Source organism: Schistocerca cancellata, chromosome 7, assembly GCF_023864275.1.
Source record: "Schistocerca cancellata isolate TAMUIC-IGC-003103 chromosome 7, iqSchCanc2.1, whole genome shotgun sequence".
NCBI classification, from domain to species: Eukaryota; Metazoa; Arthropoda; class Insecta; order Orthoptera; family Acrididae; genus Schistocerca; species Schistocerca cancellata.
In genome coordinates, this window is record NC_064632.1 from 583,807,409 (window position 1) to 583,832,891 (window position 25,483).

General features: G+C 36.5%; 1 protein-coding gene across 2 annotated transcripts in view; it reads right to left on the reverse strand.

Moving 5' to 3' along the window:
- Positions 1–4,611: 4,611 nt before the first annotated feature.
- LOC126092623 (protein FAM151B) overlaps positions 4,612–25,483 on the reverse strand; it is a 406,482-nt gene continuing 385,610 nt past the window's right edge. For both annotated transcript variants that reach the window (XM_049908339.1, XM_049908340.1), the window contains exon 5: positions 4,612–9,994. In XM_049908339.1, coding sequence (XP_049764296.1) covers positions 9,842–9,994 — 153 coding nt within the window. In that variant the 3' untranslated portion in view covers positions 4,612–9,841. The remainder of the gene's footprint in view (positions 9,995–25,483) is intronic.

Below are 25,483 nucleotides of genomic sequence, written 5' to 3' on the forward strand. Positions count from 1 at the left end.
CAACATGACTGGCAGTCGTATCTCCCTTGCAACAGGAACTAATTTTGTAATGGAAAGGAATAAAAATAACCAAGGAGAGAATTTCAATTGGTCAGGATTTAATGGCCAGAAACATTATAGTCAGCAAGTGTACAATGTGCTGAAAATTGGGAATGATAACCTGAATGGCAACTTGCAGGGGCAGAATGCAACCAGGTGACAAAATAATCTGCTACTGCCTGACTATAATCTGTACAATCAAAATTATGTTTCAAATAGCAGCCAGGGACAAAAAAATTTTGAATCAAGAGAAGCACAAGATACTAAATGGTGAAACCAGATGCATAAGGTGCACATAGTTGAGGTTACCACTACCAAGGTCTGTGCTCAGAGTAATTCAGAAAACTCGAACCAGTCTCAATAGGCCCTATTCGATGACTGGTAATTGGGGTGGGGGAATGGGACTAGTTAAAAGCTGTTTTGTTAGATATGACAACTGTGGTGATATCAAAGACGACCTGCATCAGGAGCATATTAGCAACTGTCTAGTTGAAAATGAAGACACAGTACAAGCAGTAATCAATGCACAAATATTTGCTTTAGTACTGGACACTGGAGTTACCATGAATATAATTTCCCAAGGTCTGTTTGATCAATTATTCCTATTCAAAATTATAGCTTCTCTTTCCAAAAGTTTTTTTTTTTTTTTTTTTGAAAGGCCGGAAGTGAACTGCCGTATTGGCATATACACCTCTAGGGATAGGAAGTAGTGAGCACAAACTGACATTGATAAGCTGAAGTGTCATTTCATTGTAAACGACCAACAATAATCAGTAAACCTAGTCGAGTCAAATGCCAGAGAAACCAAACCAAAACACATTATTGACATATGAACACAATTCTTCTATCCTACCATCAGGTTTGTAAACACCCAGGGAATTGAAGAATCACATGAAGAGGAAATAGGCCCTGAGATCATGCACGGCAATGTAAGTTAGTCAGTGTGCCTTATGGAAGAACAAAAGGAAGAACTGCAGGAGCTTTTAATGCATTATACTCATGTTTTTAAATGATGTCCTGGTATAAATCAAAGGTTACAAATGCAAAATGGAGGTGTACCCACGTAAAGCCTTCTGCCTTTTGTCTTGCCCCATTCCAAGGGCCAAGAACAAGGCTGTGAGGAAAGAAATCAATAGAATGTCAAACTGGGAAATAATACAATCATCCTTATATCTACAATGTGCCCATTCTGATAATCAAAAAATCATACAGTAGTGTCTGCCTCATGCTCGATGCACAAGGAATAAATAAAATTATTGTGCCTGTCAGGATGCAAACTGACAATCTCAAAGCTTCTAAAATTCCATAACATTAAGTGCCTCACCATAATATATCTCTGACATCATATTGGAAAATTGCACTATGTGAAGGTAGCCATAAGTACACTACCTTTATATTTGGGGGCAGAAGATATGAGTCCTGTGTTCTCCCTTTTGGTTTAAACATCAGTGCATGCATATTCATTTCTGCTGATTCTTGTCTATAACATTTCCTGTAGACCTGTAGAAACATCCTAGTAAACTTGTCAGAGGCATAGTTAAACATAGTTATGCAGGCTTATTGCAGTTTCATGTTATGGAGCTTTCTTTCCTCAGCATCTGCAAAGATGGATACTTGTGTCGGGTGTGATGTATGAAAACAAAACTCCTGCATCAGGGTGATAATGTTGTATGCAACTATTTTGTCAATAATGGAAAATGAGATTGAAAAAAATGACAGCCTGTGTACTGTTAAAGTAAGATGAGACTATGAATACAGATGTTTCACAAATGAACATTCAAAAGGGTAACGCACAAGAGCAAAATGTCATAAAAATGATAATGTATAAACTGAAAAATGTTATATGACATAAAATCATAAGAAATGTACGTAATATTAATTGTCTTCTATGAATATTTTCTGTACAGTGTTTATGTATATTTTTGTAAAATATTTATGTAAAGAAATGTACATGCTATTTGAAAATGTACGTGTATGGAGTATGAAATATGAAAACCCAGCATGTCAATATATTTTAAATGTACATTATTGTAACAGTGATGAAATGTAAAAACTATGTATATGATGCAATGTAAAGTTGAATATGTTTTCCAGGTCTGCATATGTGATTTAATAACTGTAAATGAGCTACGAACATTTTGTGAGGGTTTGAGACCCATAATGCCATGTATTCCCATAAAGAAATGTATTCCAGTGCTGGGCAGTAATGAACATTTATAACGTTGGTGGACTTGGGTATCAACAAGATGCTCTACCACAGAGAGGATATGGTAATAAATAAAGGCATTGGAGGCCTACCTTTAACCTATTCAAGTGTCTTCGGGAAGCTTATAGGGTGAGCCTGGTTAAAGTATTGAAACATGTGGATTATGACAGGAACAAATGCCTGGGCCATGAATGATGAATCTTCTTGCCACAGCACCTATGGTTCCGCTATGCACAAGCCTCAGCACACCACATTGCAGCAGTGGGATGAACACTTTTCTTGACTTTGGGTAAATAAATGAAATTGTAGCACACTCATGGACAGCTCAGCTTAACTACAGTGTTAACAAACTCAAGTGCTTGTGGAGCATACATCATGTGAGGTACATGAGCTGGACAATGTCACAACAGCAGCAGTTACATTCCAATAATCAAATTGCAGACTCTGAATTCAAATGCACCTGTTGACACAGTACTTAAAATTTATTTTGTAAGTAATATTAGTAATAATTTGTAAAGTGTACATTAAACAAAATTAGATACATATGTTATGTAATGCACATTCTGGGAGTAAATGAAGTAAACTTGGCCATAAGTAAAGGTCACAGGACTCTGACTGGCCAAAAGTTTCAAGTACAAAAAAGGTGCAGATTGTAATGCACCACCATTGTATACTGACATCCAGTGATGGTAGGCGGGGGCCTACTCATATAAATAAATACTTGTAGTGATTCTTATTCATGCTGTCCCCATGTCTCAATGATATCATAGGGAGATATGATTATATCTGACTAAGGTCTTTTTATGTACCACAATTGTCTTTTTCACCAATTTCTGTATCTGTCCACCTTTTGAGCTGGTGCAGTAAAGACATGTACTTTCACTCTCCCAATATTATGTTAATGTAAATGTAGACCATTTGCCGGGTGCAAGTCTTTCGATTTGACGCCACTTCGGCAACTTGTACATCGATGGGAATGAAATGATGATGATTAGGACAACACAGCACCCATTCCCTGAGCGGAGAAAATCTTCAACTCAGCCGGGAATTGAACCTGGGCCCTTAGGATTGACATTCTGTCGCACTGAGCACTCAGATACCGCGGGCTGAAATTATATTAATTAAAAGTTATAATATGCAGAAGTCACAAGTTTTCATTCTCCTAATGAGCTACATCCTACTCTCCACACAGCTGTGCTGCCATTGTTATACATAATTGGGAAGATGAGGTAAATATCAAGACATACACTAAAAGTCGAAAGAATGAATCTTCACTCAACGGTCCAGAGTTGCCACAATGTTTGTTAACCTGCTCACATCTATACCTGAGTGCATTTCTGTACTTACATTTCTGGTGTGGCTACACATGAATTACTATAAATATGTCAGATCTGAACAATTCACATTATCACTCTCCCTAACCACTATAATATGAAAAGAAGTATTTGTGGAATCATCTGAGAGGTGGAGATTGACGTCTAGGAAGGTGATTCATTGAGCTGGCAAGGACCAGGTGAAGTAGAATTGCGAGTAGGTGTTGAGGTTACGGGGGAAAGAGTTAAGGCTGTCCTTACAATGATTTCAGATCATGAACATGTCAATAATGAGTCTGAACAAGACGAAGTATTCTAGGTGTTGACTGGATAGGAAGAACTCCTCCAGATGGCCCATAATAAGTTGGCATGTGATAGTGGCATGCAAGTACCTGTGGCATTACCACAGACTAGTTTATTGTTTTGGTCTACAAAAGTAAAATGTTATTATGAAGTGAATATCAGTCATAAAATTGAATACATGCATGAAGTACATCCTGATTATTTTTGGTATTTTAACAAAAGCATTTAATTTTATTGCAACTGGATATAAATAATATGAGTGAAGTTCAAGGATGGAGACTGACATGGAAATGTGGTCTGAGAACATGAGTCAAGGAGTAATATGCGAGTCGATCCTGGCAACAATAACTGATGAGATGTAGGTACCTAATGAATTACTGAGGTACTGCTGAACAGATCCCACCAAGTTGTAAAGGAACAATGATGAAGGACTGAAAATCACTCAGGAAGAGATCAGGCTCTCTATTTACAGCTCATAGCAATAAGTTGTAAGAAATCAAGATACTAATGCAAAACTGTTATAATTATATGTAGAGGCTCTCTAACTTTTTGTTAATATGTGAGCTAGTGGTTCTTTATTTCCAAAGCAGTGAAGTTATCTTGGCTTTGTCTTAACACACATACTTGCTTACAAGAAATTTTGTTAACAATATGGTCATCTTATATCTTTATACATCAGTTCTTTTATTAGTATACTTAAAACAAAGTGATTTGATAATGGTTACAGGCATTTCATAAGTAAAAGCAGACTTTGTATCAAATATTTATTATAATTCCATCAAATAGCTTTATACATCGCACCACTGACCAAGTTGGGTCACTTACATATCTTTTCAGGTAGCTGCATCGAGTACTTGAAGTGAGAACTGTGATTTACACCAGTCTCTTAATTTATGATATTACTATAATGATAAAAGCTATAGTATAGTGCAGTCTAAGAAAAATGCAGACATTTCCATTATTATTATTTATTAGATAATTTTAACACATATTAAAAATAGTGCATCTGACATAAACAACTAGTTACCATGATTTCACAACATTCAAAAGATTAAGTTAACTTCTGATCCCATATTACCATGATTTACTTTAGTCTTTGAAGTTGATTTTTCACAATAACAGAAGATAAAATGTCTATCCTGGTCACATAATTCTTAAAATAATGCTAATAGAACTAGTTCTTCCATTTACAATCTTATGAAGTATATCATAGACTGCTAGTGACATGAAGAAAAACAAACCGTATAATAAAAGCATGGTAACCCACACCATGTGTTTTGAATGACTGTTTTTTATTGCAGAAGTATTACAAGTCCTGATAGAATGCCAATTAATTTGAAACCTTTTGAATAAGTATTCTTACATACCCAATACAAGTATTTTGCTCCAACATAACCAGAATGAGCAAATTCTCCAGGTGTCATCTTTATTTTTCAGTACTGATATCAAAAATGTTTTAAGTGTTTTCAAAGTTTTTGCTTATGCAGCATATTCTGCTCACAGTTCCTTCTGTTCTTAGAATGCATTCAGTTAATTATTTATTTAATTTCTTCTAGGATTGTTCTTGGACTTATTTGTTGGTTTCAGAATTACAACCGTGATCTATTTCTGCCACACTTCTTGTTTTCTCTGTTGCTCAATATGACATGTGGCTGAATGCCACAAATTTACCTCAACGGACACTGGTTTTCGAAGGACAGTATTATTACAGCATTAAACACCAAATCTTATTGTTCATGAAGCAATGAAAAAATTCTAGTCAGGTGTTAATATTTTTTTGGTTCTTTCTTTCATAACTAAATATAAACTATGAACCACTGATGGGAGAACTTGAATGTAATTCTCCTGTTGAGTTCAGCCCTGAACCACTGTCACTTGTAAAGTACCTGGATGTCCGCAACACAAGCCGAGAAGTTAGTGTGAAGCACATTGCAGATGAAAGAAAAACAGATATTACATGAGCTGCAATGTAACTTACTTTCACTTGTTTACTGTGAAACTTTCAATTACTGAATCAGGAGTCATCAGTTTTAAGAGAAAATTAATTAATGTCAGCAAACATTCTGAATGCACTCATATACTAATGTAAGCCCAATAATTTGACAAGCAGATATGCAGAAGCAACAGTAAATCCGGAATATACTTCTTGTAGGTTACCATAACTTTTATGAAACAGTTTGAAGTTTTTACACAAATTAGGATGTTTTATTGCAAAAGACAACACGCTGACAAATCTACAACATACAAAGTTAACAGAATCTGTTGCATAATACTTTACTATATTTTTGTCTATGACTATAGATTCTGACATATAGCTTTTACACAGACTCAGTATCACATTTTTTTAAATATTACAATAAACATCAGCAACAACAATAGAAGTCAGAAACACACATATTCTATAAGATAGCCACACTGCTGTAGGGCACATTGTATCATGAGTTAAGAGAGAATTTATAAGCATACACATTTTTCACCAAACAAGAAAGTACAGTATAAATCTGCAGATAATAGAGCCACCCAGAACAAAACAACAAGTGGCTGTTTCTTCAAAGCTAAAAGTGAAAACACAGTAAAACTATGGTTGTTGACAAACAAACATATTTAGTACATTAAAAAATGTAGAAAAATTTCTCTTTGGCTCTAAAAAAAGTTGCATGCAATTAATATATTTTTGTCATATTTTAATCATGCTGATATTTAGCACAAAACAAAGTATGTACAGTACATTTTCTATCAAAAGAAAATTGTTGTTCAGTTTACCTTTTATAATACAAGAACAACACTATCATATCTGATGTAACATGGAAGTTGTTAGAAAGAATGAACAATCTGAGTAGCTTCAATGCTCAAGAAGTCATTCCAAGTATAGTTGGTGTATTTCCGCCTGTTGAATGTAGAAAATAATTTTGTCCAATTGGTCACCTGCCTTTATGTTGTTTTTATTAATAATCTGATTTATATTCTGTGATGCCACAGCATGTATTTAAATTGTAACATTTGCTTGTGGTAGTCAATAGCTAACAAAGCCACATGATGCCCAAAGAAAATTAGATTAAAATTGCCACATGTTACACACATAAATAAATAACAGACCACTTATTAACAATGACTACCTGTAGCAAAGGATTAAGTACATAAGCGCACAAAATAACCAATTTGTTGCAAAAGTTGTAATAGGAAAAGTTGAGTTTAAATTTACTTCCCTGTTCTTGATCAGCTGACAATGTTGATAAAAATCAAAATCCAGTAAATCTCTTCTCAAATGGCAGAAGATTACGGGCCAATACTTCTGATTTTCTTACAACTGCTCTCTTTTGTTTCTAATCTTTGCCAGCTAAGTTAAAGCCATCATCTGATTCTTCACATACAGAAACAAGAAAAATTTGAACTAAAACATTACAGTTGTTTTCAAGGACAAGAAAGAGTGGTTTTGATACAGACAAAAGCTCAATGCTTTAAATCAGTATTGTTATATGGAAAAAGGAAAAATTTTGAACCAAGTACTTAGAGCCTACATTTAACTATGGAGCAGCTACTGTACAGCATTGCCAAAAACGGTATGATTTAAATGCTCATTTTGGACATTTGTTATCACACATATTGTCCTATTTGTAGAAAAATACTTCTCTGGACCTCTGCTTCTGTATCTACCCGTCAGCATACCAAGCTGGTATTTGCACACCGATACAAGCAACAGAGCAATATTGTGAAAAGGAATTCTTTATACTGAATACCATGTTTGTATAACAATAATAAACTAAGTTATGTTTCTGGAATAACAAAAAAAAAAAAAAATAGAATTGTGATTTGTAGAGCTATGTTGATGTGTATGAAGCTCACAATAACTTAAGTGAGTTTTTTCTCATCTCCAACTAATTTCTGTGACATAAAATGTTGTTAGCTGCTGTTTGGCATATTGAAGAAAGTATCAGTAAGTACTCAGTTCATTAATTTTAGCATCATAATTGTATCACTGAATCCTTTGATTGTGAAGTTTAGCTATTGCATACTGTTATTAAAAATCCTTCTTGTTAAAAACATTTGCATAGTCCTATCTTACCAATATTGGGAACTGGACACAAATACTTCACATCATTTTAATGAGAAATATTGTGATTAGGGATGTTAATTCCTTTGGTAATGAAGAGCACATCAAAATACACCTGCAGATTAAGGTACCAATGTTATTTTCTTTTTAGTGTTATGAGAACAGGTTACACGAACAATATGTCAAATCACACATTTTCCTACTACCCCACTGCAAATAATTTATCTAGAGAGCCATTCTCAATATCTGAATTCACACAAATTCTGTCGTAATTCATTTAGAAAGCAACTTAGACTTATCAGGAGAACAAGCCTCTCCTGCCAATGCAATGTAGATACAATGAGTACAAACATTAGGTATGACACATATAACACTGAACTTACACTTCATGGTCTCTTTTTCCCTATTTGCTTTGCAATGATGGATATGGTTGGACATCATATGTCTGTTACATGTCTAAATTAGTAAACTGATGAATTTTTGCTGTTGTTAAGAAGTACCTCTGAGGAATAAAATGAAAACATTCACTATATTATACATTACTGATATTTTATACATCTGACTGCACTTAAAATTTAGTAAATATTTTTACAGTAAAACTGTCCAATCCAAAGCATTCTTTGCAGACTGTATAGCAGCTTCATATTGTTCATTAAATTGTTTCATACTTTTATAAAGACCCAAGCTTTCATTTCTTCTGGTCTCTATAAAGCTATGCTGCTTTAAAAAAAATCATCTCATATTACACTTTATTGAAAATTTTTAAAAGAGAGAAATATTAAATGATTTAAGATTTCAGGGCCAAAACAAAAAGAATTAAATACACAAGTAAAATGTAGAGAGAACTGAAAAATATTTATTTATATACAGAGAACAATTACTGTCCACAAAAATGATCTGTTACAACATATAACCATTTTCTTTTACACTGACTTCTATGTACTGTGGTTAGTAACTCTTTCAGAAGCATGGGATATGATGAACATTATGAGAAATTAACATATTTCTACTTTGCTAATATAATTTTGCCACATTCTACTGTTGTGCAGTCCAAATCTTACAGTGTATGAGGTCTGTGTCAAGTTTGGTAAACTCTGCAATAGGAGTATTTTGCACTTTGTGCAATCGGTACAAAGCTTAAATTTCCTCTCACAACATATTTATGAATACAGCTGAAAGCATATCTAGGTATAGCTTATCTACATTATTTGCTCTCAACATTTCAAACTTGCAGACAGAAAGGAAACAAAACATTTTCTTATCTATATTGCTGATGTAAAGCCCTTACTTTTGTACAAGAAATAAGAGAACCATGCAACAGCAATCTCAAATATGGCAAACAGGGATAGCAAGTTTCATCCGATGAAACAGGTATAGATAATGGAAGTAGTAAATTAGCCATACATATTGAAGTTATTTATTATACATTTGATGCTCTAATGTAATTAGTGCTGATGATTGATGCTGACTCATTCTCTCTTCTTTTTTACTTTAGGTGAATAGGCTCTTGGTAAAACAATTTACATAATAGACAAACTCATCTGCACTGGACACTGATTAACACAAAAGATTCTCAGATCACAGATACAAAAATCTTTGCCTCATTCTTTTTAATAACAAAACTACAAAAACCATTTAAATTGATATGAGGGGAATGCTTATACTATAAATACTTCTAACATACTTACCATAAGCTCTAATCATAGAGGAATTGCATTAATGACTGTAAACATTACACTTTTGGCTTCACACAAAAAAGGTTTGATCTCAATCATGGGATATATTTAATACTATCCATAACAATTGGTTCACATATTACCAAGAATTCAGCAAGAAGCAACATTCGAGCAGAAAATTTTTAAAATAACATTGACTCAAAGGACCTCTTACTGGAAATCCTTAAACAGTTCAGCAGTGCCTATAAATGATTTACTGAAGTCTGCACAGAGCAAGGGTGATGGGAAGGACAATAAGAGAGATTATTATTCCAACGCTGCTGCTGCTTGATCCTGGAGTTGTGGTGTTCAGTACTTGACCACGTAAAGGTTCTGGCAAATCCACATAAATGCGCCTCTTGCTCACCTGCAATATATAGAAAAACAGGATAAAGCTACATCCCTACAAATAGTATGAATTTCAGCACTTCCTTTACTTCAGAACGAATGACTTGCAGTACTTTAATTCACACAATGAAACATCAATACAATAAATACTACTCACATTAAAAGTACAATCATGGCAAAACACAGAAACTAACTCAATGGAGTAGAAAATACACAACTTTTTAATGCACAAAAATTATGTACCCCTTACAAAAATATACAGATAAAATTAATCGCACACACACACACACACACACACACACACACACACACACACACACACACACACATCATTCTCCCTACTCCTTAAGAAGCAGGTCAAATAAGCAAACTAAGAAGACAAATAGAAAAATAAAAAACATCATCTGTCATACTATTAAACAATATGTGCAGGAATACATCATTTTGGCACGTAGATGCAAATGATGACAGGTTGCCTGTTTCAGAATTTAAGTTGCTGCTGTTTGGTTGTAAATATAAGAATAAGGGGCATGTATAAGGGGCAATCAAATGTAAATGAGACAAGTGGAAAAAAAGTAAGTGAACTGTTTATTATTTTAAAAGTAATCACCATAACTGTCAATACATTTACCCCACTGTGAGGAAACCAGTCAATACCTTCCTGGATAAAATGCCTGTAGTTGCCTATGGAGCCATGATTTTACTCAGGTGCACATCTCTTCATCCAATGCAAATCAATAACCATGAATGTCTTTCTTCAGGACTCCAAAAATATGGAAATCACATGAGGAGAGATCAGGTCTGTACGGAGGATGTGTAAGAGCTTCCCAGCAAAACTTCTAAAGTATAGTTGAAACAATAGGTCACATAAGCTCCTCCTCCTTTGAATACAAGGAAATGCTGCTCATTGACTTTCTGGTTCACAGTGTCACAATAAATGTACATGAACAATGTACATTTACATGGACAATTTCAAAAAATTGAGGCACCCCATGTAGTCCAAATGCTCAGGAAAAATGATGGATGGCATCATTCTGTTGCACGATACTACCCACTCATATGATGCCAAAGTTATTTTGACTATGCTGCAATGCTTCACATGAAGAGGTGCCAACCTGGGTACAGGCATGGTTCTGGGTACATTCATGGTTCTGTAGAGAAGTGCAAACATTTTTCATGAAGCCATTGACTGGCTTGTCTCACAGTGAAGTAAATGTCTTAACAATTGTGATGATTACTTTTGAAATAATGAACAGATTACTTATAATTTTCCATTTGTCTCATTTGAATTTGACTGGTCCTTAAAACAAAGGCATAGGACTAATGTAACTCAATGTAAGGTCTTATAGCATGCCTTACATTGCTACTTGCTAAACATTTTTATAGTGAATATAGGACTTTTCATACATTTTTGGTGAAGATTCAGAGATAGAATTCAAATCATCCTTCTCCTATGCCATGAAGGGCATGTTTCACATTTTACACAAACTTATTGTTTTACTATTAGTAACATGCAACATTAAGGGTTAAATGTCCTGTGACATAAGCACAACACCACTGTAATACTTGAACTGCCATCTGGAGAGTCTATGATTATACCTCAAGTATATGTTCTGTACATATATTCTTTTTCTGTTGTGAGTCACATGTTTCAAATGTTAATCCCTTTTGAAATGTTGTGAATTTGTTTGGTCATTTCACTGAGCGTAGAACTACTATAAATGTGATTACAGCCAGTAGGACATGAAAAGCCTACTTTTGAAAAATTATGACCTGCTTTACCTCTATGCAATTTTTTGCAAGAGCACTGTGTTACCATCAGCTGTAAACTGTGTTACCATCAACTGTAAATATTTTATTTCATTCTAAATGTTGCCTTCATAAGATAATTAATGAATATTTTTAGGAGAAACTTAAAAAGTAGAAAATCTACTCCACCTCAACATCCAAATGCACTTCTTTGCATCTGGCTGGAAGAGGGATACATTCCACTGACCCTATGCAATGTTAAAATTGTCATATTTTATGAGTGAAAGGACTGCAGTAACTCAAAGGCAGATGAAGGTATTTTCCACCAAACAATTACTGGAAAGGTTTTTGCATGGGTCTTTTTGATGTGCTTGCACACTCCTGTCTTCAATATATATGCAGAATCACTATATGGCTCCAGAGCCTCCTGATCTACTGTGGACAGGATGTCCCCATGTCAAAATAATAAAGTTTGAGGCTTGTATAATCAGTCTGCTTCTTTATGACAGTGAAAGTCAGACAACCATCATGATATGATAACACAGACAGAACAGTTTTCATTTCTGCTGTCTCAGGAGGATGCTGCAGATCTCACAGAGGGACAAAGTTTCAAAAACTGAGCAATTATGCTTAACACTTACAGCTTAATCAGTCTGCAAGAGCTTTGGTGGCTAGATGCAAACAGCTGAAGTCCTGCTGTGTGGAGAACTTTCTAATAGCATATAGCTAGGTGGAAGGCATCATATTTGCTTCAACAACATGAAGAGAATGGATTGATACTCACCACATAAATGAGGCATTTTCAGACAAAAAAGTTTGAAGAAGCAGAACAAACACCCTCCCGCTACTTGGGCTCGATTGCCTAGCTGCCATAGATGGCATCCATTTGTGTTTGAGTTGTGAACTTGTGTGAGTGTGTGTGCATTTTTTGTTTCTGAAGGACTTTTTTATCTGACTCCTGAAAGTTTAGTAGTCTTTTCAATATCTGTCTGTGACTTGACGCCTCCTTTATGCAGGGAGTGGCAATTTATTCTTCTCATATTGTTGTTATAACATCCTCGACATTTCAGTGTTTTGTGTTTGGTTCAGAAATTTTTGTAAAAGCGATTTCAAGCACACCAGCATCAGCCAGTCAATGGGAGCATATTTGTGTCAACACAAGTGTGTGGTAGCTGGCTGAATAAAATGGATTTTGGAAGTCAAAACATAAGATAAATAACAAACTCCTTGAGAACAGAAGCTGGTTTAGTCAAAGGACCTTCAAACTTCACTTTTGCAGCAAGACTATGGGCCCCCATTCCACAGTCAGTCTAGATGCATCTGCAACATCTAACTACTGTGTCATGAGATGGTGCACTGTTGCCCACACTTCCACCAACTCAGTGAGGATTGTCTCACTGCTTCTTCCTTTAAAAGATGGAAAACAAATTATCTACATCAACACACAAATTGCCACTCATTTCTACCCAGAATTTTTGAAATTATTTTGGCACACTTGGACAACCACACACTTTTTGTACAGTGGAAATTATTATGAAATGACTGATGAAGCAGCCATGTGTTCGCCATAGTCTCCAGCGATAGCTAACTTTTTCATGGAAAGTTGTGAAGAAAGAGTGTTGAATAGCGCTCTTAAGATATTTTGATGACACATTTTTAATTTGGCTGCATGGCAGTGAAGCATTGTAACAGTTCATTGATCATTTGTGTGGTATACACCCCAACATAAGATTTACAGAGGAGGTGGAGAAGGATGGCAAGTTACCTTTCCTAGATGCGTGTGTTAAATGGAAATCAGATTAATGACTCAGCCATTCTGTGAAGGAAAACCAACACATACAGATCCATATCTCAACATGTGTAACTTTCGCCATCTATGTCAGAAAAGAGCTATGCTGAACACCTTAGTACACAGAGCCAGAACTATTTTGGACATGGACCACCTTAGTTCTGAGATTAAGCATCTGAAGATGGCATTTAGAAGGAATAGGTGTTTTGTCTATGATGTTAGATCAAAGCTGTTGAGAAAACCGAGAAGCAATGCGATTCAAGCAAGGCAAGAGGATCAACACACAGCGCAGATTCCACTCTATGGTGCAACAATTAGCAAGATAGGTAGAGTCCTAAACAGGCAAGGAATCAGACCAGTCTTCTGGTACCCCCAGAAAAATTAAAGAAATGTTATGACCCATTAAAGGTAATATGGGCCTGAGAGTGCCGGGAATATGCAAGTATGGCAACAGTTACTTGGGCTAGTCTATACGGATGGTTGTTGATCATTGCAATGAGCATCAATACCACCTGAAACACAAGCATTTGGATAAATCAATGGTGGTGGAACACAGCGTGTTAAATAAGCACAAGATTTTGTTTGAATATTTGTTCATGCTTTGAACTATTGGGACTTTGTGAAAACAACTTCAATAGAGACACTGGCTATGCACTTAGGAATGCATGGTAGTGTGCACTTGATGAGGAAAAAACACAGACGAATACTTCTTGCAGTTCACTACCTGATGTAATGAATGGTGCTGCAGGCAATGCTAAATAGAGTGTGCAAGCAAAATCTATGGACCTAGAGCACACCACCTCTTTACGCACCATCATGACGTAATCCAGCCAATGGGATGCCATTATGTGGGTGTAAAAGAGGGAACACTGAGAGTTCACAACAGTCAGTTTCATCCCGTGACAAAGATGTTGGTACATATCACTGAAAGCTTGGAATTTTATCTGAATCTGACGTGGCAAGTGAACCGAGAAATTTTTATGCAAGGACTCCATCATTAAAAACTTCACTGCCATATCCACATCTATGTCTGTACTGTGCAAGCCACTCTGAAGTGCATGTCAGTGGGTATATCCCTTTGTACCGTGGAGCCTGGGAAGAAATATTGTTTAAATGCCTCCATGTGTGCTGCAAGTAATCTATCTGTATCCTCACAGTCCTACAGGAGCAATGTGTAGTTGCAGTTGTAGTATATTCCTGGAGTTGTCATTTGAAGCCAGTTCTAGAAACTTTGTAAATAGGCTTTCTTAAGATAGTTTATGTTTATCTTCAAGAGTATGCCAGTTCAGTTTCTTCAGCATTTCTGTGTCACTTTCCCATAGGTCAAACAACCCTGCCCTTTTTCTCTACCCTCTATGATGTAGGTAGAAAGTATTATTGTCACTTGCTCCAGCAGGTGCACAAAACCACAGGGAGATGAACACACATTCCTATATGCCCATGATAGACTGAGTTCATGAAGTGAATGAAGCACTAACAAGTCTGGGACATAGCGAAGTCAGCTCAGCAATACGACAGTTCAAAATTAGTCACTTGACAGGAAACACACTATGTCAGCTTGGCTGTGCAGTGGTGCAATATGAACAGCTACAAATTCAGCAAGGAGTGAGCAACACCATGAGCCTGGGCCAAATGTATCCCAGTGACAACTCCACTTATGACTGCGGCCCACAGCCCCACTCACAGCCTTAGTACCTAGACATGTCTATGTCCATGCTAGGTGGGGAATCTGAATCACTGTCAGGTACAAAATCCTTTTATGTATACATTCAATATCCACTGCCACATGATTACTTTATCAATGAGCTGCAGCATTTTATTTGACTCCTCTAGCAGTGTCCTATGGTACTGGGGTTCGCAGATATCAATGTGCATGCATGTACAGTGCGCAGACAAGTGCACGCAAAAAATCAATTACATAACTTTACTTTTTCGGGAGTGGTAATTAAGTTTTGGTTACTTCCTATCATATAAAAATGGAGGTAAGAAGATATCCTCCAATTACAGACTCATTCCATTTTATTTTGCATATTAATCAATGACATAAACACACCAAATCAGACGTAACACAGGCCATATCTCAACAAGCTTATAATTTGTTTACAACAAGCCATTCAAGTCTTCATCTGAGATAATCTCTTTTAATGCAAAATAAACAAATAAAACTGACCTGCCAATACCAGAAACTAATAACAATAATTATGCACAAAATGAAATAAAAAGTTTGAAATTAAACATAGAGATAAATTAATCATGAAACTCAGTTTGGCTAGTTTGGTATTTAGAACTATCTATTACTGGATTGATTTGCCAACTTACATTTTTAATTTTTTTATCTTTTCACTCCTGTAATATAATGAAATTATAACCAACAGCAATACAGGAAAAGCAAACGAAGTATTCACTCAAAATGAAGCATTACACTGTGGAAAGTAAGTGATTGCTTATCTTACTCAAAAGAGGCTCCTTTCAATATCTTTGAATCCACACAATCTCTCACCCATTATTTACTCCCAAACATTATTTTTTGTTAATCATAAAAATCAATTTGCATAAACTATGGTTTACATTAGCACAATGTAGACAATAATGATTTTATCTACACTTTACCTTATAATTTATTGTTCAGAGTTGGGTTCTGTATTCTGGTGCAAAGATCTTAAACAGGTTCCCATCTGACAAATCAACGAATCTAGAGTCACTACAAATTCAAAGAAAATTAAAAATCCGCCCTATTTATCCCTTCTCTTACAAATTGTCTGGCTCTCTAGATTTAAGTTTTACTGCTTTCTGTCAGTTGCACACCCAGTAGCAGTATTCATTGTAAACAGACATCTATGTACAGTACATACATAGCTATTAGTCTAAAAAAAAATTAGTCCAGTCAAGTAAATAAGGAGTCAAACGGCAGCTATTTCGTATTACAGATAAAGCAACAGATGTTTTTAAATGTCGAATTTCCTATTAATTTTATCATTTTAACTTCAGATTAAATGTGTGCAAATGAAGGATAGTGTAAATATTAAAGTAAAAACTGCCTTCACTGATCAAAATTAACATACTGTGATTTCAATAAAAAGGCTCAAAAAGGTGAGCACCATTTCAAATAGTGAAAATGCTAAGGCTTCTTACAAACCATCTTATCTGCTTATTTGATGTGGATACAAAATAATAGTGGAATACGAGTATCTTGTAAACAGATCTGGGGGCCTATGGCAAAAAAAATACATATCTATAGGTACAATACAAGAAACAGCTGTAATATCCACATGTCTCAACCTAGAACTGTATTATGCCAGAAAAGTGGTATACAGATAACAGTTAATTTTTCAATGGCCTACCTAGTGACTGAAAACAGCAGCAACATAACAAATTCCTTTGAAAATAACCTTAAGTCATTTCAGATAGAACAGTGCTTTTATTCAGTAAAAGAATTCTTGAATAATGAAATGCAATTGTATAATTTATACCATTACCATTTGTTACTTGGAATCTGTCTTTGTTCCCCCCCCCCTTTCTCTCCTTCCCCCTGCCGCCCCCCCCCCTTTCCCCTCTGTTTCTCAAGTTTGACTTGTCCTATATTCAGTTTACTACTCAATTACGTAATGGATCATAATGGACCAAAAAATGGTGATGATGATGATGATGATCGTGATGAGTCTTATGGATTTTGCTTACTGAGTTACTCCTGCGGGTGCATTTTAAGTTAAGGTTTCAGTGATACTTTAGTGAGTGAAATGACAAAATTTCACATGCAAATGGTACAATGAATAACATTACAGAGAAGTCAGTCAGTGGAACAGCAAGGGATAAATATGAATGGAAAATGGTTAGCTATAATAAAAAGGACAAACTTGTCAGTCCAACAAAGAAAGGAGGTGACAAAAATGATTTCCTGTTAATAGGCAATTCTTTGTTAAAAATGCTGTTGTGCCAGATTGCAAGATTGCTGTTTGACTCGGAATTTGATCTCATCAGCTAAACTGACATTTTAAAAACATATCGAGTGTGTTAAAAAATACAACTGAGAATGTGAAGACAACTAGAAATGCTGACAATCTTGAATGTGTTTCAACCTGTGTGGCCAGAAACTCCACCCACAGCAGCAGTGAGGAAGATATTGTCACTGAAACACAGAACCTGATTATGTTGGCAAAAACTGTGTACACAATCTCGAGACTGGTATTTGGTGCAATTATTCACAGAAGATTGGTAAGTGATACTTACGTGAATAGGATAAATGGTGGTATCGTAGAACAATGTGACAGTCTTGATGCAGTGTTTACTGATCCAATCAAGTCTTTAAATAATAAATGTCTGGGGAGGGATGGCCTACACCTCAATAGGTTAGTAAAATGTTCACAGATGTGTGTGAAAGCATAAAAAGCAAGGGAAACTAACACAGAATGATGGACGAGACAAAGCAGAGGAACACATAGAAAAATAAAAAAAAAGTATGGATACCAAAGAGGTGATGCAAGTGAAATCATAGTCAAAACCAAAAACGCTCTACTGATGCACTGGAATATCAGCAGCTTAACAGCAGAACCACCAAACCTCAAATACTCAAAAATTCCAGAATGTGCAAATATCAAAATAATATGCCTAAATGAACACTATCTAACAGAAGATTGTTTACAAGTTTTAAATGGTATTAATAATTTTAAGGCAGCTAGCAGGTTTTGTAGGAGAAACAAATCTTGAAGAGGCTCCTACACTCTTGTTGCTCCTTCAGTTAGTTATAAAGTAAGAGAAGACTTAAATTATTTAAACAAAAAGAATATGTTTGAGAGTTTCTCCATAGAATTAAGCACTCTGAATAAGGTTATTATAGCAATTTACATAATTCTTGGATGTGCTACAACAAAAATGTCTCAGCTAAGTTCCTATACCTGCTAGGAAAGCTTAAGAAAGAATGTAAGAAAAAGAAATGTGATTGCAGCAGATTTCAACGTAAATGTGTTAGTTGATAGCTGTGGTTCCAAAAAATTTTGTCTTCATACAGAAATCTCATTTCACTTTAAACTTTTCTGAATGCACCACAAAAAATGGCAAATCAGTGAACTGCATTGATAATATTATTACAAACTACCTATTTGAAAATGAAAACAAGTTCCACTTAAACATAATTATTTTGGATCATCCATCTCTGTTTATTGAGCTCCCATAGGTAAATAAATTAAAGCCTCCAGAAATGTATATAAAAAGAAATTTCAGCAAAAGAAATATGTATTTATTCCATAATAAACTAAGTACAGTTCTCTGGCCTGTAGACCACTACGGCCCAAGCATCATAAACTATGGCAAATTCCTTTTTAGATATATTTAATGAATCTTTTCCTCCTAGATCTTGGCAAAAGGAAGTAAGCAATAAACTTAGTGAATTACAATAGGAATAAAAAATTTTAGTGCCAGAAGAAGGGAACTCCATAATGAGTAAAAATCAAACAGAAGTCATGATTTTGTTGTTGCTGTGGCCTTCAGTCCAAGGACTGGTTTGATGCAGCTCTCCATGCTACTCTGCAAGCCTTTTCATCTCAGAGTAACTACTGCAACCTATATCCTTCTGCGTCTGTTAGTATATTCACCCCTTGGTCTCCCTCTATGAATTTAAACCTCCTCGCTTCCCTCCAATACTAAATTGGTAATCTTTTGGTGCCTCAGAATGTGTCCTACCAACTGATGCCTTTTCTTAGTCAGGGTGTGCCACAAATTCTTCTTCTCCCCAATTCTATTCAGTACTTTTTCGTTAGTTACATGACCTACCCATCTGCTTTTCAGCATTCTTCTGTAGCACCACATTTCAAAAAGCTTCTATTATCTTCTCGTCTAAACTGTTTATCACCCATGTTCCACTTCCATACATGGCTACACTCCATACAAATACTTTCAGGAAAGACTTCCTGACACTAGAATCTATACTCGATGTTAACAAATTTCTATTCTTCAGAAATGATTTCCATGCCATTGTCGGTCTACATTCTACATCCTCTCTACTTTGACCATCATCAGTACTTTTGCTAGCAAAATAGCAAAATTCATCTGCTACTTTATGTGTTTCATTTCCTAATCTAATTCCCTCAGTATCACCTGCTTTAGTTCAGCGACATTCCATTATTCTCGTTTTGCTTTTGTTGATGTTCATCTTATATCCTCCTTTCAAGACAATGTCCACTGCCCAAATAGCAAAATTCATCTACTACTTTAAGTGTCTCATTTCCCAATCTAATTCCTTCAGCATCAATTTATTTAGTTTGGCTACATTCCATTACCCTCTTTTTGCTTTCGTTGATGTTCATCTTATATCCTCCTCTCAAGACAATGTCTATTCTGTTCATCTGCTCTTCCGAGCCCTTTGCGGTCTCTGACAGAATTACATTGTCATCAGTAAACCCTGGACCTCCAAATTTTTCTTTTCTTTCCTTCATTGCTTGCTCAATGTACTGACTAAATAACATCTGGGATAGGCTTTCATGTTCCTCGACTCTTATAACTGCCACATGCTTTCTACACAAATTATAAATTGCCTTTTGCTCTCTGTACTTTACCCCTGCTGCCTTCAGAACTTGAAAGAGAGCATTCCAGTCAACATTGTCAATAGATTTCTCTAAGTCTACAAATACCGTAAATGTAGGACTGAAGGGGGTAGGACATCAAATGGGCTGACTTGGAGCAGAAGAGGCACCACAGGACATTTTAATTTCCACTGTTTAGACTTTTACAAATAAATTCATAAAACTTTGTCAGCATGGCCAGGAAGGATCCAGGATTCACACAAATAGCAGTGGAGCAGTGGAAGTTCAACAACGTAACAAAATAAATCTTTTTTACATGTGAAATTTCATCATTTTTTCACTTACTATTGGCTGCATTTGTTGCTATAGGTACACTTTTCTTCATAAGCAAGAGAGATTCTCTGATGAATTTTGCATGGCATACAAATCATATTTACAGGTGTATGAAACTCTAGAATTTATTTAATTTGTGAAAAAATGAATGAGCTGTTACATTTTAAACTTCATGTTTAGAAAAAAACTCAAATTTAACAATATTCTGAGAAGGGAAGTTGCTACTCACCATATAATGAAGATGCTGAGTCACACATAGACACAACATAAAAATCTTTTTGTTGTGCCTATCTGCAACTCAGCATCTCCACTACATGGTGAGTAGCAACTTTCCTTCCCAGAATATTGTTACATTCCAGCCTGGATTTTCCATTGTTTGAAAAACTCGAATTCTATAGTTTATTATCTCAATTTTTACCACAAATTTTACTAGATTTGGAAAATTCTAGAGTTTTGCATTAAGGAGTTTGTGTTTAAGAACCATACCAAGTTTGAAAGTAATAGGTTATTTATTTTTAATGTTACATGTACCTAAGTACAGAAATTTGTGTTTTACGGAAAAAGGCCGTCAAAGTTTCTGCTTGTATTTGGCATTCTTTTAGAACTGTCCAGCAGCATAAGCAGGTTCTTTTTCATTTTCTAAATAAGTTTTCTTCCTTTTCACATTCCCATGATCCACTCTTCTTGTTTTTATCACCTCCAAAAATGATTTATCTGCCTTTACTACACACTCTATCTGTTGCATACAAAGCTTTGATGCAGTTCACTTCGCTCTTAGTTCCCATTTCCTCTAAAAGATGTTTCCTGCTTTGCACACCATCATTAAAACATGAAACTGCATCATAAATACCAACAGAAAGTGCTTTTCTTCCAACAAAAATGGCTTTTGGCAATCCTTTCCATACACATTGGTCAAAACTTTCATTTGGGCATTGGGTATCGTGATGAAGATATTTCTTCAATAAGTTTTCATTTGCAAGGTCCTTTGTTTCATGTATGACAATCTCTGGTGCAAATATAAACATTTGAATTCTACAGAGAGAAATACACTTACATATGACAGAAGAAGCTGTTCAAAGGGGTGTGGCACTGTATCTTGGTACACGTAAGACTAAATAATGTGCCTTGTAATCTCTCAAATATATATGTTTTATACATCAAACTATTCAGAAAGATGTGCACTACAAAATAGGCATATATTTGAATTTTTGTTTTACATTCTACTCCCCTTAACTTATCTTCTAAGATAAGTCATAGGGTCAGTATTGCCTCGTGTGTTCCTACATTTCTATGGGATCCAAACTGATCTTCCCCAAGGTTGGCTTCTACCAATTTTCCATTCAACTGTAAAGAATCTGTGTTAGTATTTTGCAACTGTGACTTATTAAACTGGTAGTCCAGTAATTTTCACACCTGTCAGCACCTGCTTTCTTTGGCATTGGAATTATTATATTCTCCTTGAAGTTAGAGGGTATTTTGCCCATCTCATACATCTTGCTCACCAAATGGAAGAGTTTTGTCATGGCTGGCTCACCCAAGGCTATCAATAGTTCTAACAGAATGTTGTCTACTCCTGGAGCCTTTCAATGCTCTGTCAAATTCTTCACGCAGTAACATACCTCCTACCTCATCTTCATTTACATCCTCTTCCATTTCCATAATATTGCAGTCAAGTACATTGCTCTTGTGTGGACTGATTTTCCATCTGAGATGTTGATATTCATACAGATGGTTCTCTTTTCTCCAAAGATCTCTTTAATTTTCCTGTAGGCAGCATCTATCTTACCCTCAGTGATATAAGTTTCTGCATCCTTACATCTGTCCTCTAGCCATTCCTGCTTAGCCATTTTGGACTTTTCCTGTCGATCTCTTTTTGAGATTTTTGTATACTTTTCCACCTGCTTCAGTTACTGCATTTTTATATTTTCTCCTTCATCAATTAAATTCAATATCTCTTGTGTTACCCAAGAATTTTACTAGCCTTTTCCTTTTTACCCATTTGATCCTCTGCTGCCTTCGCTATTTCATCTCTCAAGGCTACCCATGCTGCTTCTACTGTATTCCTTTCCCCTTTTCTTGTCAATCATTCCCTAATATTCCCTCAATGAATTCTTCTTAAATGTTGTGAGGTCAGGTGTAGATATAACAGCTTATCTATACAATGTGATCCAAACACATGTTATCTCTAAATCTGGCTTTATCAATGAATATCATCAATGGAAATAAATGACAACTGTCATTTAATCAACACAAAACTTAAGATGTGTGGCATTGTCCCCAATGTGAACATTGTGGACACACTGTATATGAATTGGGTAAAAGTTGCATGTAACATTCACCATAAATGTGTTTGTGGGGCACTACATTCTCCAAAAGTCACTATGTGCTGGTAGTAGGACTATGCTGCACCATTTCAACAATGTGTTGCTTTTCCTGCACAGGTTGTTGAACTACATGTTCAGATAAAAATTGGAAACATGGAAGAATACCCACTTGACATAATGCACTGAAAATTCTAAGAAACACTCTATACTCAGGAATATGATGTGTATGAAAGTGCTGATGATGTCCTTCAACAGCAGCAGGAGTACTATTATCTCAGAAGGCATAAACATAAACCATATCTGCATATTCTTCATAAGTGTAGATGTGTGGCGTTTTAACCGGTGTGTGTACAAACACAGTTAACTGATGTTTCTCTCTGATAAACTCTCAGTGCCCCACATGACTTCACTCACAACACAGCATGGATGACTGCACACTGAATGGTCTTGGCAGGAGATAACTCAAAGAAGTTGGAACCAATTATGTAGGTTGGTCTAGAATAAAGTGTCAAAAGAGCTTGTATGTGTGCACCACTTGTACAAAAACAAATGTAAATTAAATGTGTTCTATCTTAGAAACCATCAGAAATTAGGTTTATATCCATACAAATGTTCTTGCTTCATAGAGTTTTCCTATAATATCGCCGAATGTCAATCATTTCACCTGGGACACCAGTACAACATTCATATACATATCCTTTTCCCTCTGGCTTCACTCATGTACATGTTCAACACATATATTGCATGGATCTTCTCCTCCCTCCTCTCTGGGTCTGCCTCTTCCTACCCCTTCTATCTGACCACTTGATCCTCCCACCTCCATATGTTAATCACCTCCTCCATCTCTGTGGTTCCTCATTCCACTCTCTCTGTCCATCTCCTCCTCTCCCTTTCCCTTTTCCACCTGTCCATCACCTTTCCACACCTTCCATCTGCCTCCTGCAACTCCCCCCTCTCTATGTTCACCTCCTCCTCCCCTTCCTCTCTGTATGTCCCTTCCTTGCCCCTCCCGCAGCCAACTCATCTGCCCCATCTCTATGTCCAACCCGCCCCCCCCCCCCCCCCCACCTCTCTCTTTCCTTTTCCTCTTCCACTCTCTCTGTTCATGCCCTCTACCCTTTCTCTTCTCTTCATCTCATCCTCCTCCACACCCTCTATATCCATTTTCTCCTCCAAACTCTCTCTGTCTATATTCTTCTCCCCTCTTTCTCTGTCCATCTCATCCTCCACCTCTCTCACTATTTATCTCCCCCACTCTATGCTCAGCCATGTCCATATATATAACAGCATTGTAGTGTTTGTAATCTCCCAGCTCCAATAAATGTCGAGGCCAAAAAACGTTTTTCAGGCCCCCTGCATGAAGGCTTTCCTGAAAAACAGGAGTGTTGCAATATAGTATAGGCGTGCTTTACCTCTTTCACAGGGGATACACATGCAGGTGGGCACAGCTGAGGGAAGGTAATGTGATGTTCAGTGAGAGTGGGTGAGTGGGGGGGGGGGGGGGGAGGCAGGAGGGGATGAATAGGAATAGGTAGAGAGGAATTAGGATGTGATGGACAGGATGTACAGAGAAAGGGGACATGAAGGGATATGGTGAGAGGGGGGCAAGGAGGTGCAGGTCAAAGAGAGGAGATGGACAGGGTGAGGGGGAGGAGGAGATAGACATATACAGGTGGGATGATAGGTGGACAGATATAAACACAGTTTTGCTTGCATACCTTTACACACATATTACAGACATCTGCTCCTCCCCCACTCCATGTCTGCCTCTTCACCCCACCTCCCCATCTAACGCATGGTTCTCCTGTAAAGCAGACCACTTATAAACCCATTCTCGAATAGTGCTTGAGTGTTTGGGATCCCCACCAGGTTGGATTAAAGAAAGACATTGAAGCAGAGATGGGATGCCAGATTTGTTACCAGTAGGTTTGATCAACATGCAAGTATTATGCAGCTGCTTCGAGAACTCAAATGGAAACCCCTGGCAGGAAGGTTGCCATGTACATGATGTTCACCTAAAGTGACTGGCAACCCCTCAGCAACTGAAGCATCATGGGGTGCATAAGCAGAAGGCATCACCTCCCTCGACTGCATCGATCACAACAAGTCCGACAGACAGCAGGAAAAACCCCACCAGAGGTCCTATGTGCCAAGGACCTTTTTCCTCCACCATGTCATATATACAGAACTGGCTCAGGGTGCATTGCTATGCACCCCAGATACAGGGTGATGCAAGCCAACACGTCAGCAGTTCACTTCACCAAAGCTCTGGACCAATTAGTGAGCCGGCCTTTAGCAGCCCGTCACTCAGAGCCTGGTCAAAACTGCAATGAGACCTACGACTTCTCAGTGATAACCTGAGACATTTGTGTCAATGAATTACACCAAACCCTCAACCCCCATTATTAGGGATTATCAGTGGCAAAGTGTGCACATACCACTATATTTATTCACTGTGTCTTCCAGAAGCATGCCCGTTAGTGTCTGAGAAATTGTATTATTTTATTGAGAAGAGTTTTCCCTTTGTTATTAAAACTCTCTACTTGGTCATAATAAACCATTGTTTTTGTTTACCTGTGTCTTACTACTGCTTATAAAGCATCTCCCTATGGGAGATATAGCAAAGGTGACATTCTTTATGAGGAACTCTACTGAGAAAATTTAGAGAACCACAATTTGAGGTGACTACAGAACCATTTTACTGCCAGAAATACACATTTTGCATAAGGACCACAAAGATTAAGATAAGAAAAGAGGAATTATGGCTCATATGGAGGCACATAGACAGTCATTTTTCC